This window comes from Nycticebus coucang, chromosome 4 (assembly GCF_027406575.1).
Source record: "Nycticebus coucang isolate mNycCou1 chromosome 4, mNycCou1.pri, whole genome shotgun sequence".
Taxonomy (NCBI): domain Eukaryota; kingdom Metazoa; phylum Chordata; class Mammalia; order Primates; family Lorisidae; genus Nycticebus; species Nycticebus coucang.
This window is the reverse complement of record NC_069783.1, coordinates 67,715,210-67,732,367: the sequence shown is the minus strand read 5'-3', so window position 1 is coordinate 67,732,367 and position 17,158 is coordinate 67,715,210. Positions and strand designations below refer to the sequence as shown.

Genomic DNA, 17,158 nt, shown 5'->3' with positions numbered 1-17,158 from the left:
AAACTGATAGAGGCCATCTACTGCAAACCCACAGCAAATATCGTATTCAATGGAGTTAAATTGAAATCATTTTGACTCAGATTAGTAACCAGACAAGGCTGCCCATTGTCTACACTGTGCTTTAACATTGTAATGGAGGAAGTTTTAGCCACTGCAATTAGGGAAGAAAAGGTGATCAAGGGTATCCATATAGGGTCAGAAGGGATCAAACTTTCACTCTTCGCAGATGATATGATTGTATATCTGGAATACACCAGGGATTCTACTATAGAACTCTTAGAAGTGGAGAGTAAGATGGCAGCCGAGTAACAGTTTCTCTGCAACTGGGCACCATGAGTCTGGGGAGATAGATGCCAGGCATCTTTGGCTGGTGGGATCTGCCTATAATCATCCCTTTGAGGATACAAGGAGTCAGCGAAAGACTTCTGGATCTCAAGAGGAGGACAAAAATTGGAAAACTGGTAAGTGGTTACGTGTGTTCAATCTGTCTAATCCCGCCGGAAGCTGTAAGTACAGCAGCAATGAGACTGCAAACTGGAAAGGCCTTACCTGTGAACTGTTTTAGTGTTATTGGACTTGGCACCTAGTTGAACTGCCTTGGGGAGAGCTTGAGCAGGAGTCCTGAGAATTTTGGGTGTTTTCTTGGACCCCTCAACTCTAACCGAGCTTCTACAAGACACATTGTGATGAACCTGTCCAAAGTCAAGACAAAAGAAAAGATTCTGCACGCTTCCAGGAGTAAACGCCAGTTGACCTACAGGGGCAAATCCATCAGAGTGACTGCAGACTTCTCTAACGAAACTTTCCAAGGAAGAATACAGTGGTCATCTACCTTTAATCTCCTTAAACAGAACAATTTCCACCCCAGAATTCTATACACTGCTAAGCTCAGCTTTAAAATTGATGGAGAAATCATTCAGAAAATTAATGAAACAAGGAGTTGGTTTTTTGAAAAAAATAAATAAATTAGATAAACCATTGGCCAGACTAACTAGAAATAGAAAAGTAAAATCTCTCGTAACCTCAATCAGAAATGATAAATTGAAAATAACAACTGATGACACAGAGATACAAGAGATCATCTCTGAATACTACCAGAAACTCTATGGCCAGAAATTTGACAATGTGAAGGAAGTGGATCAATATTTGGAATCACACCTTCTCTAGACTTAGCCAGGAAGAAATAGAGCTCCTGAACAGACCAATTTCAAGCACTGAGATTAAAGAAACAATAAAAAAGCTTCCAACCAAAAAAAAAGCCCTAGTCCAGATGGCTTCACACCAGAATTCCATCAGACTTTCAAGGAAGAGCTTATTCCTGTACTGCAGAAATAATTTCAAAAAATTGAGAAGGAAGGAATCTTCCCCAACATGTTCTATGAGCAAACATCACCCTGATACCAAAACCAGGAAAAGACCCAAACAAAAAGGAGAATTTCAGACCAATCTCACTCATGAATATAGATGCAAAAATTCTCAACAAAATCCTAGCCAATAGATTACAGCTTATCATCAAAAAAGTCATACATTATGATCAAGTAGTTTTTATCCCAGGGATGCAAGGCTGGTTTACTATACGCAAGTCCATAAACGTCATCCACTGTATTAACAGAGGCAAAAATAAAGATTGTATGATCCTCTCAATAGATGCAGAAAAAACATTTGATAAAATCCAGCATCCATTTCTAATTAAAACACTGAAGAGTATAGGCATAGGTGGCACATTTCTAAAACTGATTGAAGCTATCTATGACAAACCAACAGCTAATATATTTTTCACAGCTAATATTTTACTGAATGGAGTAAAACTGAAAGCTTTCCCTCTCAGAACTGTAACCAGACCAGGTTGTCCTCTGTCACCTTTACTATTCAACGTAGTGCTGGAAGTTCTAGCCAATATAATTAGGCAAGACAAGGAAATAAAGGGAATCCAAATGGGAGCAGAGGAAGTCAAACTCTCCCTCTTTGCTGATGACATGATCTTATACTTAGAGAACCCCAAAGACTCAACCACAAGACTCCTAGAAGTCATCAAAAAATACAGTAATGTTTCAGGATATAAAATCAATGTCCACAAGTCAGTAGCCTTTGTATACACCAATAACAGTGAATATGAGAAGCTAATTAAGGACACAACTCCCTTCACCATAGTTTCAAAGAAAATGAAATACCTAGGCATATATCTAACGAAGGAGGTGAAGGACCTCTATAAAGAAAATTATGAAATCCTCAGAAAGGAAATAGCAGAGGATATTAACAAATGGAAGAACATACTAGGCTCATGGATGGGAAGAATCAACATTGTTAAAATGTCTATACTTCCCAACGCAATCTACCTATTCAATGCCATTTCTATTAAAATACCAACATTGTACTTTCAAGATTTGGAAAAAATGATTCTGCATTTTGTATGGAACCGGAAAAAACCCCTTATAGCTAAGACAGTTCTTAGTAATACAAATAAATCTGGGGGCATCACCATACCAGATTTTAGGCTGTACTACAAAGACATAGTGGTCAAGACAGCATGGTACTGGCACAAAAATAAAGACATAGACTCTTGGAATCGAATAGAAAACCAGGAAATGAAACTAACATCTTATAACCACCTAATCTTTGATAAACCAAACAAGAACATACCTTGGGGGAAATAAATATTCAATAAATGGTGTTGGGAGAACTGGATATCCACATGTAAAAGACTGAAACTGGACCCACACCTTTCTCCACTCACAAAAATTGATTCAAGATGGATAAAGGACTGAAATTTAAGGCATGAAATGATAAAAATCTTCACAGAAAGCATAGGAAAAACACTGGAAGATATTGGCCTGGGGAAAGACTTCATGAAGAAGACTGCCATGGCAATTGCAACAACAACAAAAATAAACAAATGGGACTTCATTAAACTGAAAAGCTTCTGTACTGCTAAGGAGACAATAACCAAAGCAAAGAGACAACCTACACAATGGGAAATGATATTTGCATATTTTGAATCAGACAAAAGCTTGATAACTAGGATCTATAGAGAACTCAAATTAATCCATATGAAAAAAGCCAACAATCCCATATATCAATGGGCAAGAGACATGAATAGAAACTTCTCTTCTTTATAAAGAAGACAGACAAATGGCTAACAAACATATGAAAAAAATGTTCATCATCTCTATCTATTAGAGAAATGCAAATCAAAACCACCCTGAGATACCATCTAACCCCAGCAAGAATGGCCCGCATCACAAAATCTCAAAACTGCAGATGCTGCCGTGGATGTGGAGAGAAGGTAACATTTTTACACTGCTGGTGGGACTGCAAACTAGTACAACCCTTTTGGAAGGAAGTATGGAGAAATCTCAAAGCACTCAAGCTAAACCTCCCATTTGATCCTGCAATCCCATTACTGGGCATCTACCCAGAAGGAAAAAAATCCTTTTATAATAAGGACACCTGTACTAGACTGTTTATTGCAGCTCAATTTACAATCACCAAAATGTGGAAACAGCCTAAATGCCACCAACCCAGGAATGGATTAAAAGCTGTGGTATATGTATACCATGGAATACTATTCAGCCATTTAAAAAAATGGAGACTTTAAAGCCTTCGTATTAACCTGGATGGAAATGGAAGACATTATTCTTAGTAAAGCATAACGAGAATGGAGAAGCATGAATCCTATGTACACAATTTTGTTATGAGGACAATTAATGACAATTAAGGTCACAGTGGGGGTGAGGGAAGGGGAGAGCAAAGAAAGAAGCAGGGAGGAGTGGGGAAAGGAAGAGCAGAGAGCGGAAAGGAGGGAGGGGGTGGGGGCCTTGTTGTGTGCCACAGCTTTGGGGGGCAAGACACGATTGCAAGAGGGACGTTACCTAACAAATGCAATCAGTGTAACCTGGCTTATTGTACCCTTAATGAATCCCCAAATATAAAAAAAAAACAAAACTGTTAGAAGTGATCAAGGAATACAGCAGCTTCTCAGGTTACAAAATCAACATTCATAAATCGGTAGCCTTTATATATACCAACAATAGTCAAGCTGAAAAAACAGTTAAGGACTCTATTCTATTCACAGTAGTGCCAAAGAAGATGAAATATTTGGGAGTTTATCTAACAAAGGACGTGAAAGATCTCTATAAAGAGAACTATGAAACTCTAAGAAAAGAAACAGCTAAAAATGTCAGCAAATGGAAAAACATTCCATGCTCATGGCTGGGAAGAATCAACATTGTTAAAATGTCCATACTACCCAAAGCAATATACAATTTTAAAGCAATCCCTATTAAAGCTCCACTGTTATACTTTAAAGATCTTGAAAAAAATAATACTTCATTTCATATGGAATCAGAAAAAACCTCGAATAGCCAAGACATTACTCAGAAATAAAAACAAAGCAGGAGGAATCACGCTACCAGACCTCAGACTATACTATAAATCGATGGTGATCAAAACAGCATGGTATTGGCACAAAAACAGAGAAGTAGATGTCTGGAACAGAATAGAGAACCAAGAGATGAATCCAGCTGCTTACCGTTATTTGATCTTTGACAAGCCAATTAAAAACATTCAGTGGGGAAAAGATTCCCTATTTAACAAATGGTGCTGGGTGAACTGGCTGGCAACCTGTAGAAGACTGAAACTGGGCCCACACCTTTCACCATTAACTAAGATAGACTCTGACTGAATAAAAGATTTAAACTTAAGACATGAAACTACAAAAATACTAGAAGAGAGTGTAGGGAAAACCCTTGAAGAAATCGGTGTGGGCGAGTATTTTATGAGGAGGAGCCCCTGGGCAATTGAAGCAGCTTCAAAAATACACTACTGGGACCTGATCACACGAAAAAGCTTCTGCACAGCCAAGAACACAGTAAGTAAAGCAGGCAAACAGCCCTTAAAACAGGAGAAGATATTTGCAGGTTATGTCTCCGACAAAGGTTTGGTGACCAGAATCCACAGAGAACTCAAATGTATAAGCAAGAAAAGAACAAGTGATCCCATTGCAGGCTGGGCAAGGGACTGGAAGAGAAACTTCTCTGAAGAGGACAGGTGCACCACCTACAGACATATGAAAAAATGCTCATCATCTTTAATCATCAGAGAAATGCAAATCAAAACTATTTTGAGATATCATCTAACTCTAGTAAGATTACCCCATATCACAAAATCCCAAGACCAGAGATGTTGGCATGGATGTGGAGAAAAGGGAACACTTCTACACTGCTGGTGGGAATGCAAATTAATACATTCCTTTTGGAAAGATGTTTGGAGAACACTTAGAGATTTAAAAATAGATCTGCCATTCAATTCTATAATTCCTCTATTAGGTATATACCCAGAAGACCAAACATCACATTATAATAAAGATATCTGTACCAGAATGTTTATTGCAGCCCAATTCATAATTGCTAAGTCATGGAAAAAGCCCAAGTGCCCATCGATCCATGAATGGATTAATAAATTGTGGTATATGTATACCATGGAATATTATGCAGCCTTAAAGAAAGATGGAGACTTTACCTCCTTCATGTTTACATGGATGGAGCTGGAACGTATTCTTCTTAGTAAAGTATGTCAAGAATGGAAGAAAAAGGATCCAATGTACTCAGCCCTACTATGAAACTAATTTATGGCTTTCACATGAAAGCTATAACCCAGTTATAACCTAAGAATAGGGGGAAAGGAGAGAGGGTGGGGAGGGAGGGGGGAGGATGGGCAGAGGGAGGGTGATTGGTGGAATTACACCTGCGGTGCATCTCACAAGGGTACATGTGAAACTTAGTAAATATAGAATATAAATGTCTTAACACAATAACTAAGAAAATGCCAGGAAGGCTATGTTAACCAGTGTGATGAAAATGTGTCAAATGATCTATAAAACCAGTGTATGGTGCCCCGTGATCACATTAATGTACACAGCTATGATTTAATAATTAAAAAAAAACCTTACCACAACCACAGCCCAGGTAGGTACAGCTAAGAAAACTGATCTTAGAGAAGTTAAGTGATTTGTTCAAGATCACACAGCTAGTAACTGTCAGAATTAGAACTGGAACCCGGCCTGTCAAGACACCAGATGCCACGCCTTTAGGACTCAGGCAGTATCCTCTTTCCCACCATGCTAAAATGGATACTCATGTCCTATGATAGATGGGTAATTCAGACGTTGTGATTTTTTTTAAGGTTTACTTTATTTTGCTGTAATTTTAGGCAGGTTTGCTCATTTTGCAGAAAAGTGCAGCTGGCCTAGATGCGAAGCAAGAAACCGAAATCTAAGTAAAAGAATCCAGAAGCCCTGCATGTTCCACCAGCCGCACATATTGGAATGGATTGCTTTTTGGAATATAAGAACCCTTAACAATAAGGAAAAATGATTTGCCCAGAGTCATGTAATGAGTAAGCAGCAAAACCGGGCCTCACACCCAAGGATGCAATGCCTTAGTTTTGAATTATTAAATCTTAATTAAGGTTATAGGCATATAGTTTTTCAGGACCATAAGTCCTCTGACTATTTAGATTGTATATACACATATTGATGCTTATATACAATCGCTAAGTTTAGTAAGATGGACTTACTAGTTAAATGTCTGTCAGGCATGTGACTGATCACTCAGTTGGTGCAAGCTGTATTTTATTGAGTGCCCAGTATTATGGAAGAAGCTTATTATAACTTATTTGCTCAGTTAAGCCTACGAAACCTATTTCTGTTCCCAGTTCGAACGCCAGACATACAGAAATCTGCCATTTGATATTTTTGCTGATTCCATATGTTTTCTCCCTCATTGCTATGCCTACTTCTCTTGTTTCCTCAAAGATCAGCAGAGGGAGAGGAGACTGGAAATGCAGGCCATATGCCAAACTCTCTTCTCTAACACCATGTTCTAACATTACCAGTTCAGTTGCTAAATCCTCTATAAAAGAGGCTACACATGTGTCTGCTTGACCCAACCTCAGGGAGTTTAGGAAGAAAGATAGCAGGAATCTATGATGTGGCAATGGTGGAAACCATTTAACCCCCTAGGCTTGGGTAGACAGTGGAGGAAAGCACTGACACTCGGGGAAGCATAGCAGAGCAGAGGTGAGGGCCCATCCTGCCCGGTGTAGAGTCTGTGTTAGTGCCCACGTTCCATCTGACGAGCCCAAACATCTGACCCAGCAGTCTGACCAGCACATAGACATTACATAACAAACCCTGCCCAATGAATCTGCCAGCAAGTGAAAACCAGAACATACCAGTACCAAAGCTACCTGCAAAGCCCTGACCTCATCTTTCAAAATCTGTACATCTAAACGTTTTCAGGTAACTTGCATGTTGGTTACAGTTTCTACAAGAAGTGTCTAGAGACTGTAGGGCTTTAGTGGGGAAATATCTGCCTGAAAATGGTCTTTGATTTAGTCTTTAAAGGTGCATAGCCTTTAAGGTATCTTCAAGGTTCATTACGATTCTTTTGCCACTTTTATTCCCAATTAGAATGAAAGCTTCCTGATGATAGAGGCCAGCATTTCTGTTTCTTTTGAATGCTTGGCTTTGTCTAACCCAGGACTAATTCGGCCTCAGTATCAGCTCATTGAATGAATGATCAATAATATATGTTGGCATAGAAAAGAAATAAAGGGGGAGGACAAAGTGGCCATTTATTCAGGTGCTAGTCAGGTTTCATCTTGGTTTATTTTCTGAGACTTAAAAAGGTCAATGAATGAAAAGATGCTCAATATCATTGGTCATGAGGGAACATGCAAATCAAACCCACACTGGGATATTATTTCATACCCACTAGACTGGCGATTATCAAAGAGATGGACAATACCAACTGCTGGTGAAGAAGTTATAACTCACACACATTTCCCGTGGGACTGGAGAATGGTACAGCCTCTTCGAAGAATACTTTAGCAGTTCCTCAAAAAGTTAAACACAGCCACCTGACCTGAAAATTCCACTCCTAGACATATATACCCAAGAGAAATGAAAACGCACTTCCACACAAAAGCTTGTGCATAAATGTTCATAGTAGCATTTTTCTTAATAGCCAAAAAGTGCATACAATGGAATATTACTCAGCCATAAAAAGAACTCAACTTCTGATCCATGCTACAATAGGTATGAACCTTAGAAACATTTTGCTGAATGAAGGGAGCCAGACACAAAAGACAACATATTGCATGATTGCACTAATAGGAAATGTCCAGATTCGCAAATCTAGGGAGACAGAAAGTAGATTAGGAGCTTCCGGAGTAACTGCTTAATGGGCAGAGGTTTCTTCTAGGGACGGTGAAAACATTCTGGAATTAGATAGTGGTTGTGGTGGTACAATTTTGTAATATATTAAAAGCCACTGAATTGTACTTTCTCTTTTTTTTTTTTGTTTTGTTTTGAGACAGAGCCTCAAGCTGTTGCCCTGGGTAGTGCTGTGACATCACAGCTCACAGGACCTCTAATTCCTGGGCTCAAGTGATTCTCCTGCCTCCCTCTCCCAAGTAGCTGGGACTACAGGCGCCCGCCACAACGCCGGCTATTTTTTTGGTTGCAACCATCATTGTTTGGCAGCCCGGGCTGGATTCGAACCTGCCAGCTCAGGTGTATGTGGCTGGCGCGTTAGCCCCTTGAGCCACAGGCGCTGAGCCTGAATTGTACTTTCTAAAAGGATGAGTTTTATAGTACATGAATTACAGCTCAATTTAAAAAAAAGAGTAAAAAGTAAAGTCAGTGAGTGGTCTGATAATCTTGGTCCATTCTATTCTCTCTTTTATTTCTTTGCTTTTCTCTTTTCTATTCCCTTTTCGTTTTTGGAAATGTGGAACACATAGTTTTGAGATTACCTCGATAAAGATCGCCCGTCATCTTTGTATCTGAAAATGAGAACATCTGTGGATCTGTGTTTTCTCTACTTGCTCTGGTCACCCAAGACTTTTGTGCCAAATTATTCCTGGTGATATTTCATCTTGTGAGTCAGTCTGAATTTGCTCCCTAATAGATGCTTAATGGGGCACATACCATCTACAATACAGAGACTGATGTATAACAAGTGCTTTCTGATGCCTAAATTATTACAGAAGTTTTTTCTGTTATAGCTAATAATTTATAACTGCTTTAGTGATATATAATTGAATAGAATAGCTTACACATAAAGTGTACAAGCTGACTGGTTTTGACATATGTACACAATCATGAGACAATACCACAGTCAAGACAGTGAACACATCCACACCCCCCAAAATTTCCTTGTGCAGCTTTGTAATCTCTCCTCCTGCCCCTCCCCACTTCCACTCCTATGCAACCACTGATCTCTGTAACTGTATATTAGTTTGCATTTTCTAAAATTTAATGTAAATGGGATCATACAGTAAGTAATTTTTTTTGCCTGGTTTCGTTTACTCAGAATAATTATTTTATCCACACTTATTTTGAGATTTATGCCTAGTTTATTGCTTTTTTTTTTTTTATTAAATCATAGCTGTGTACATTAATGCTATCATGGGGCACCATACACTGGTTTTATAGACCATTTGACATATTTTCATCACACTGGTTAACATAGCCTTCCTGGCATTTTCTTAGTTATTGTGTTAAGACATTTATATTCTACATTTACTAAGTTTCACATGTACCCTTGTAAGATGCACCATAGGTGTAATCCCACCAATTACCCTCCCTCTGCCCATCCTAGTTTACTGCTTCTTATTGCTGAGTATTATTCTGTTGTATGGATAAACCAAAATTTGTTTATCCATTCACATGTTAATGAACTGTTTACAGTTTTTGGCTATTAAAGAAAGAGCTGATATGAACACTTGTGCGTTTGAGTCTTTGGACATAGATTTTCCTTTCTCTTGGGTAAATAACCAAGTCATATGGTAGCTATGTATTTAATTTTTAAAGAAACTTTTTTCAAAGAGTTATGCTGTTTTAAACTCCCATCAAGAGTACACAAAGGGTCCTTCCCCCATACAGAAATTATCTTTAAATACAAGGAAAGACCAATCAGAGAATTAAATAATCCATTCAGAAGTGCCTAATGGCCAGGCATGAGTGCTCTGAAAAACTGTGAAAAGTGAGAGAAATGAAATCACTATTTGGTATTGCATGAATGTGTCAGTTTTAAGCATCTAATTTCTAAATGCTGACTGTAAAGCCCCAACTCACCTTCCTTTTGTGCTACCTCACTCAGTTTTATCAGAAACAGTGGGAAACACAATAGGAGTAATAAACTGCTTCTGCAGGGACAATATGAGGAGCTAATTACAACTTACTTCTGGTTCTCAGTACAAGAACTTCGAATGTAGAGTAGTTTGCAAGTTGCACAGTTGATTCCAATTAGTTCCTCCCCGTAATACTTGCTTACACAGCATGCTGTGAACTACACAAATTTGAAGCCAAATGACTGTGCTTGGGGAAGACTATGCTCTGGCACAGGGGGCATTTCCTAGAGAGGAGCTAAATTAGGCAGGCCAGACTAACCATGGATCAGTTTTCCTAATTACACAGAGGGTAATCTACAAAGATTTTTAATTAAAATATGCAGACTTGTAATAAAAAGTCTACATTCAAAGGAAAACAGTTGATATTACGTACCTGCAGGTAATATCAAAGGTGCCATAAAGGCTCTCCACACAGCAGGTGACTCCTGACGTGTTTTAGAACAGTGCCATAGCACAAAGCTAAATGGAAACCATATGCTGGGTATAGAGTGACAAAAAGAATGGTAAAGAGTATGGTGAACTGGACAGAGTGCATGTTTCTTTTAAAGGAAGTCATTCGGTCCCTAATAATTATTAGCTTGTAATAAATACAGGTCTAGTGCTGTCAGATTTTTCAAGAAAATGTGAAAATCTGAATTTTTAGGTGAAATCAGATTTTTAAATGTTAGCAATAAATTTAAAAACAAGTGTGCAGATTCGATATGCCCTGTAGGCTGCAGTTTATAACCTCTGAGAGTGGAGGAGCTCTGGGAAGCCTCCCTGTCCCTAAAGAGTTTCACCCACAACATTCACTGGAATTCTTTTTGATCACAGCAGATTAGATATTCTCTTCACTTCTTTTCCCTCCTAAGACTTCCTGTTAAAATGCAAATAGCTCCAGGAGTACTCCAGAAAATCAGTCATTAATACCTTAACTGCAACTGAAGTATGCATTTAGAAACCTAAAGTAAAGAAGACCCAAAGGAGGTTTCCTCCAGATAGCATCTGGTTACAGATGGCCCTTTCACCATGGCTCACGTGGTTCTATGGGTGGAGAGTTCAGACCATCACGCCATTGTTGGAAAGCTTTAGTTATAAAAGTGGCATGTGTTAAGCCAAAATTTGCCTCACTGAATTCCTCCCTAACCTCTCCATGGTGGTCCCCTGAAGCTATACATACTAAACCTTATAATTCCTTTCTGCATGGGAATCTTCCAAATAACTGCAGATGTTCTTGTATCTCAATTCTTTGTCTCAATCTCTGTGGTTATTTCAGTCTTTCCTCATTCCACAAGAATCTCATTAGTGCTCTCACTGCACTTTGAGAAGACTTTGGCTATAATGCTTAACGCATGGCTTTGTAATTTGCTTGAACATATGACTATCTCCCAGAGCAGGCGTTGAGTTTCATGGAGGTTGGGCTTTTTTGTACTCAAATCTTTTCACATTGGTTGGTACATAGAAGACAGTAAGAATGGTTGAAAAGAAAGAAGGCAGGAAAAAAGGGAGAAAGAAATAGGGAAAGAAGGAAAACAAGAAAAGAAAAAAAGCAAGCAAGAAAAGAAGACACGGAACGAATCTGTGAATAAATTATTAGTAAGGTTCCTAGATCCATTGGCTCTTCCCCTAAGGACATGTCGTTCTGAAAATGTGGGTTGGAAAATGTGTTCTGACATATAGTAGTAGGACTATTAGCTCTCTTCACTTAGACACTGGCTGGCTACTGATGCATCCTGAGATTGCATTTTTTTTTTTGTTATGATTGTTGGGAGGCATTCTTGTTGGTTGCCAAGATAGCTATGATTGGACTCCTTTCGGCCCCAGCCCTCCTCACTGCATGAACTATCCTAAGTCAGGTGTCCCTAGACCTGATTGTACATGAAATTGGCTGTATGAACTCAAGTTCAATACTTTATGTTAGCCACATTAAATTTCACCTTGTTATGTACAGCCCAGCATACAAAGGGCTGTGCTGGGTTTTGGTTCTCTTGCCTACCCAGTGCCTTATCTTGCTGCCTGGCTAAGAGCTGTTTGCTGTCAGAACCGTGGCTAGTGTTGAGTTGGTGGTGAGAGCCAGCTGAGATCACTGTCTTAAGGGAACACGGTCATGCAGAGTGTCTTGGGCAGGACAGGCGTGGGTGGGGTTCCACAGCAGGGGCTAATCTGGGGGCCAAGCAAAGTAAGCGATTCACAGACAATGAGGGGATGGGGCTGAGAGGCAAGGTTTTTGATGAAAGCAAGTTCTACCTTCTTCACCTATCTGTCTAAGGCTTGATCCCACCATTATACTTCAGAGATGTGAACCATCGGTTATTTGCTTGATTTTTGTCTCCCTCAATCACTGAGTTAATTGAGCATTTTGTAGATACTCTGAACTCTGTCAATGTCCTCCCCAAGTTTCTTTCAGTGAAGAAACACACAGGCATGCTTTTCTCATCTAGACATGATGTTATCAGCATCATGATTCTAATTTGCCTTTTAATTTTTATTAAAGTGATGCTGATGATAATAATGCATCTTGTTTTTGCAAAATTATTTATGCTCTTCAAAGCACTTTCATCTAAATCCCTGGAAAATCCCTGGATCCTTGAAGTAGCCCAGTGAAAATCACAGAGGGGCTATGCCTTGCTCTACTGAACAGGCATTTGTAGTGCAGAAAATGAAATAGGTTTTCATGCTTCAGGAAAGCCATGCTTATCCCCAGAGAATTGTCAACAATAGACCTTGCAGGAAATGCATGTGAGAACTTTTGATGTAACTTTGTGTGCAGAAGGATGTAAGGCTATCTTCTGCAAGTTTCATTTTCTTCTTAGTAATGTTATTCTGTGATCAGTGTATTTTAATCTTTCTGATTCTAACTCAAGAGATAAAGGAACCTGCCTTTTTCAAAACCTAGGGCCAGCTTCTTCCATCATTGCATTTTGTGTTAATTTTTTCTTGATAAGAAACAAAGGAAATAGAATTGGATAGTTTACTCTGGTACAGAAAACTATTGTTTAAATAGAGTATGAAATATTGCACATAAGCCAGAGAGTTGAAGAATATCTGAAAAGATCCCTTAGCTTGGATTTATCACATTTGTTTATTTCCACCAAAGAAATAGCCCTTGGAATAGTTTATCAATTTAATTACTTTAATTTGTCTAAACTTATTGATACATTTTAATCTTCTTTTCTTATATTTTCCTTAGCTTTAAAAAAATCTTTTACTTAATTCTTTCTTTTTATTTTTCATTTAATAAGAAACATATAAATATCTATGATAAGGACCAGATCTTATGAACTCTGGTATTTCTGTGCTATGTTCGTTTAGTTTACCTATGTGGTGTTTTAATTGTCTCAAACTTCTTAATGGTATGTAAAGGAGACTTTAGTTTACTTTTTCAGTCTAGAATTTTTCTATTGCCCAAGTGGTTAAGATTTTTATTTTTATTTTTGGTTGTGTTCTATCTTTTGCTATTCATATCTAATTTTGTCTTATTTTAATTAGACAGTTCAAAGTTATGATTTTTTTTTTTTGCAATTTAGCTGGGGCTGGGCTTGAACCTGCCACCTCCGGCATATGGGGCACCCTACTCCTTTGAGCCATAGGCGCCGTCCTCAAAGGTATGATTTTTAACTTCATGTGGTTAGGTGAGAGGAGTTAAGAAGGGTCAAAGAGGCAAACATCTGCAATTTTGTTTTTTGATGGTATCAAGACATTCAGTCAATGTTTACTGATCACTTCTTAAGTGCCAGATACCCTACTGGGCAGTGGGAAGTGGAGAGAAATAAAGTTCCTTCTCTGTGTGCCAGAAATCTAGAACTGACCATGCTAGTGAAGTGACAGAAATTATGGTGTCTTTAGACTTTCTGATTCATTACAAGGTTGCAGCACACACAAAAGGATTACTAAATTGAAAGTCTTGGTTTTCTTCATGAATGGGATAATTGCACAATTAAGGAACTCCTTGTTTTCTAACTATTTTAACATTAGGTAGCTATTAAAAATGTGTTATACTTATAAATGCTACACAAGATTTAATGAATCTAAATATCCCATTTATTTACTCTACCTGAAGTGCAGAAAGCCCAGAGGTGCCTTGAAGCGTATGAAGCCTAACTGATAGGCCCCTATCAGGTCTTGGCACTGTGGTCATGTGGTTGCATGTTTCTGTCAATTTTGCAAACATATGATTTCTGAATTCTTTTTCTCAAAGAGATTTTTCTGGATTTACCTCTGTCATCTCTGTTGCTAGGGAGCAATTTATTTGAAGGTTAGTAGGTAATCTCTTTTGATTGTCTTTCTTTGGGAAATTAATACATGTCTCCGATAGTCACCATCTGTTGCTAACAACTGCATATATTTACATACATACATAATGTTTTGCTCTTGGCACAGATTATTCAATGCATCTAACTCCTTGAAAGTCTTCCAGCTGTTCTAAAAGACAGCCAAAAAACTGGGATGAAATCCTCAAGGGATTCTCTCATGTATGCCAATAAAATATGCCATAAACATTGAAATGTATAGTGTCTGAAAAGGCCTGAAAGTTCTTCCTTCAATGCTTACTATCTTATCAGGGTTGTATAACATGTTTTCTGTTGATAAATTAATAACTGGTATTAATATTGGGAGGCAAAAAGGTGATACCAACATTGAACTCTCAACAGTAAGTTTCTGGACTCATGCAAAGTCTATTCTTTTCATATCTCCAGCACCTTGCATAGTGCCTGGCAAGTACTTAACAATACCTTTTAAATGAACAAAAGAAGAGTGATGGGAAACTTGTCAGAAATTATATGAGAGAGCTAGCATGTTTGACGTTTTAGGCAGTCAGTGATAGTACAAAATAAGAGCAAGACCCCAATTTTGATCAGTTAGAGAAAATATTGTGACTCATAGAAGGCCGATTCTTTGTATTCAGTAGAGATTTCCCATACTAATGACAAAATTATGAGGGGTCTCTACTGGGAGATGTCCACACCATTGTGTGAGGACTGGTAGATTATACAGTTAGGATCAATATATAAGTTGTGCAGAAAGGCCAGACCACCTAATTCTACTTCAATATATGAACATTTTAGGGGTGGCTTTTAAACACTATGATTGTCTCCTATCTGCACAGCTGTCACGAGGATGAAGGATGACTCCATTTCTACCCAGAGGCAGGGTATTGATGGTGACTCAGTATTCAGTATTGATGTGGGAATCCAGTATGTCTACACTTCCCTTGTAAGTCCCATGAAGGGAGAGAATTTGTACGGACGTTTTTCAAACTTTCAAACATTGGACATGTGCTTCTTTCTTTTCTGTTTTTCCAAAAACAAATTTAATTAGCCTTTTCTACTCCTCCTTTTACCCTCTCCCTTCTTGCTCCACTCCCTTACCCCTCCACCAAGGAAACAAACATGATTTGAACTCAAAATATTATTAATTTGTATGAAAGCGATTAGCATTTAATTTCAGTTTACCTCCTGCACATATGGTAGATGGTTCAGCTGCTAGAATTTCAATGCAGGACTTCTTCAAAATCTAGGAGGAGAGGAGATGAAAAAGTCAATGCACAACTTATTTTGTTGAAAGAGAGAACTATGGTTTTGCTATTGCTATTGAGATAGACATAGGAAGGCAGGAAAGTGCAAGACATTGGATTGCAGTAGGGGGAGGTGTAAGGGAGAGAGTAACAACTTTACTACTACCATCAATGCCAAACATTTAATGAGCCAGATTGTGCTAGATGCTGTTGGGTGACTAAAAGCCATAGAATTATTCATTCATTTGTTCCATTGGCAGACATTTATTGAGCCTAAGATATGCCAGGCTTAGTTTCATGGAGGTTTAATACAGAGTTGTGCAAATGGAACTTGAACTTGAAATGATAAACGATAATGGTTGGTCATATGTGGTACGTTCAAGGGCAAAGGGGCAGATGGTAGATCTCTGGATTTCACGGCGAAATCACTGGGGTCAGGTACACCTGGAAGGGACTCACGTTAGATATGGGAGCTAAGGGGAGGGTTCAAATGAAGGGGAGTAAGGGGAAGGTGGGGGTCCAGGTGGGGTAAGACATGAGCAAAGTGAGAAAGTAGAAATGCATACAGACTTCTTTAACTGGAATAAAGGGAGCTTGAAAAGTAAAAAATAACAGAGTTATAATAGAGAAAGCTGGAGACAGAATGGAAAGAGTCAACTCTTCACAGGAGCTGCACAGTCAGATTACTCCTTTTCTGCAAGAAAGATCTGGAAGGATATTGTGGAAAAGAGTTTAGAAGACTGTATGTTGTGCCTCATTCCTAGGAGGACCCCTGGAGCCTTATTAATGGCATTGTACTCCTGTCCACCAGAGTCTTATAGGTTTAATGGCGTCTGGGGAACCCCATGACTGTGCAGGAAGTTAATAACTAAGGCTTCTGGCCAGAGCAGGGCAACTGATTGGTAGTGTTCAAGCTTTGCTCTGCCATTTATGAATCCTGCCTCTTGCATATTGATTCTAGAATGTGAGCCAGGTATTTTAAACAAGTATAGGACACTGAGTTAATTTACAACCAAATATAGTGCCTTTACTTGGGGCTTACTTAATCTGGAATTTGAGAAGGTTCAGAGGGCTAATGGAAACCATTTCTGTATTCATGAAAGGGGCATTTGTTAAAGCAACTAATGATGTAATTATAAAATATAAAGTCTGTAAGAGAACAAATCATCCTTTAGCAATGGGAAACATCCATTCATTTGCATTGATGTATGTATTTATATCTGCTTCTTTGTTCCAGCTTAAGTAACACATACACCAGAAGACACAATCGAATAAAAGATGCAATAATTTAAAACAGGAGGGACAGATTAAGGGAAAAGCAGGAGAAGATGATGTAAGGAGCAAGAAGAACATAGAAAAAAATGCTGTGAGGAGCTTATTTCCTTGCAAACAGTGGACTTATTTCCAAGGTTTCTAGTAGCAAATGGAAAGGACAGACAATATTTATGAACTTTTCAATCTGTGAAATGA

The 17,158-nt window shown here is 38.5% G+C and overlaps 1 protein-coding gene across 1 annotated transcript in view; it reads right to left on the bottom strand.

Annotated features, from left to right (window-relative positions):
* Nucleotides 1–17,158, bottom strand: part of ANTXR1 (ANTXR cell adhesion molecule 1) — a 265,145-nt gene that overhangs the window by 163,202 nt on the left and 84,785 nt on the right. The window contains exon 9 of the mRNA XM_053588536.1: nt 15,627–15,687. Within this exon, the coding sequence (XP_053444511.1) occupies nt 15,627–15,687 (61 nt within the window). The remainder of the gene's footprint in view (nt 1–15,626; nt 15,688–17,158) is intronic.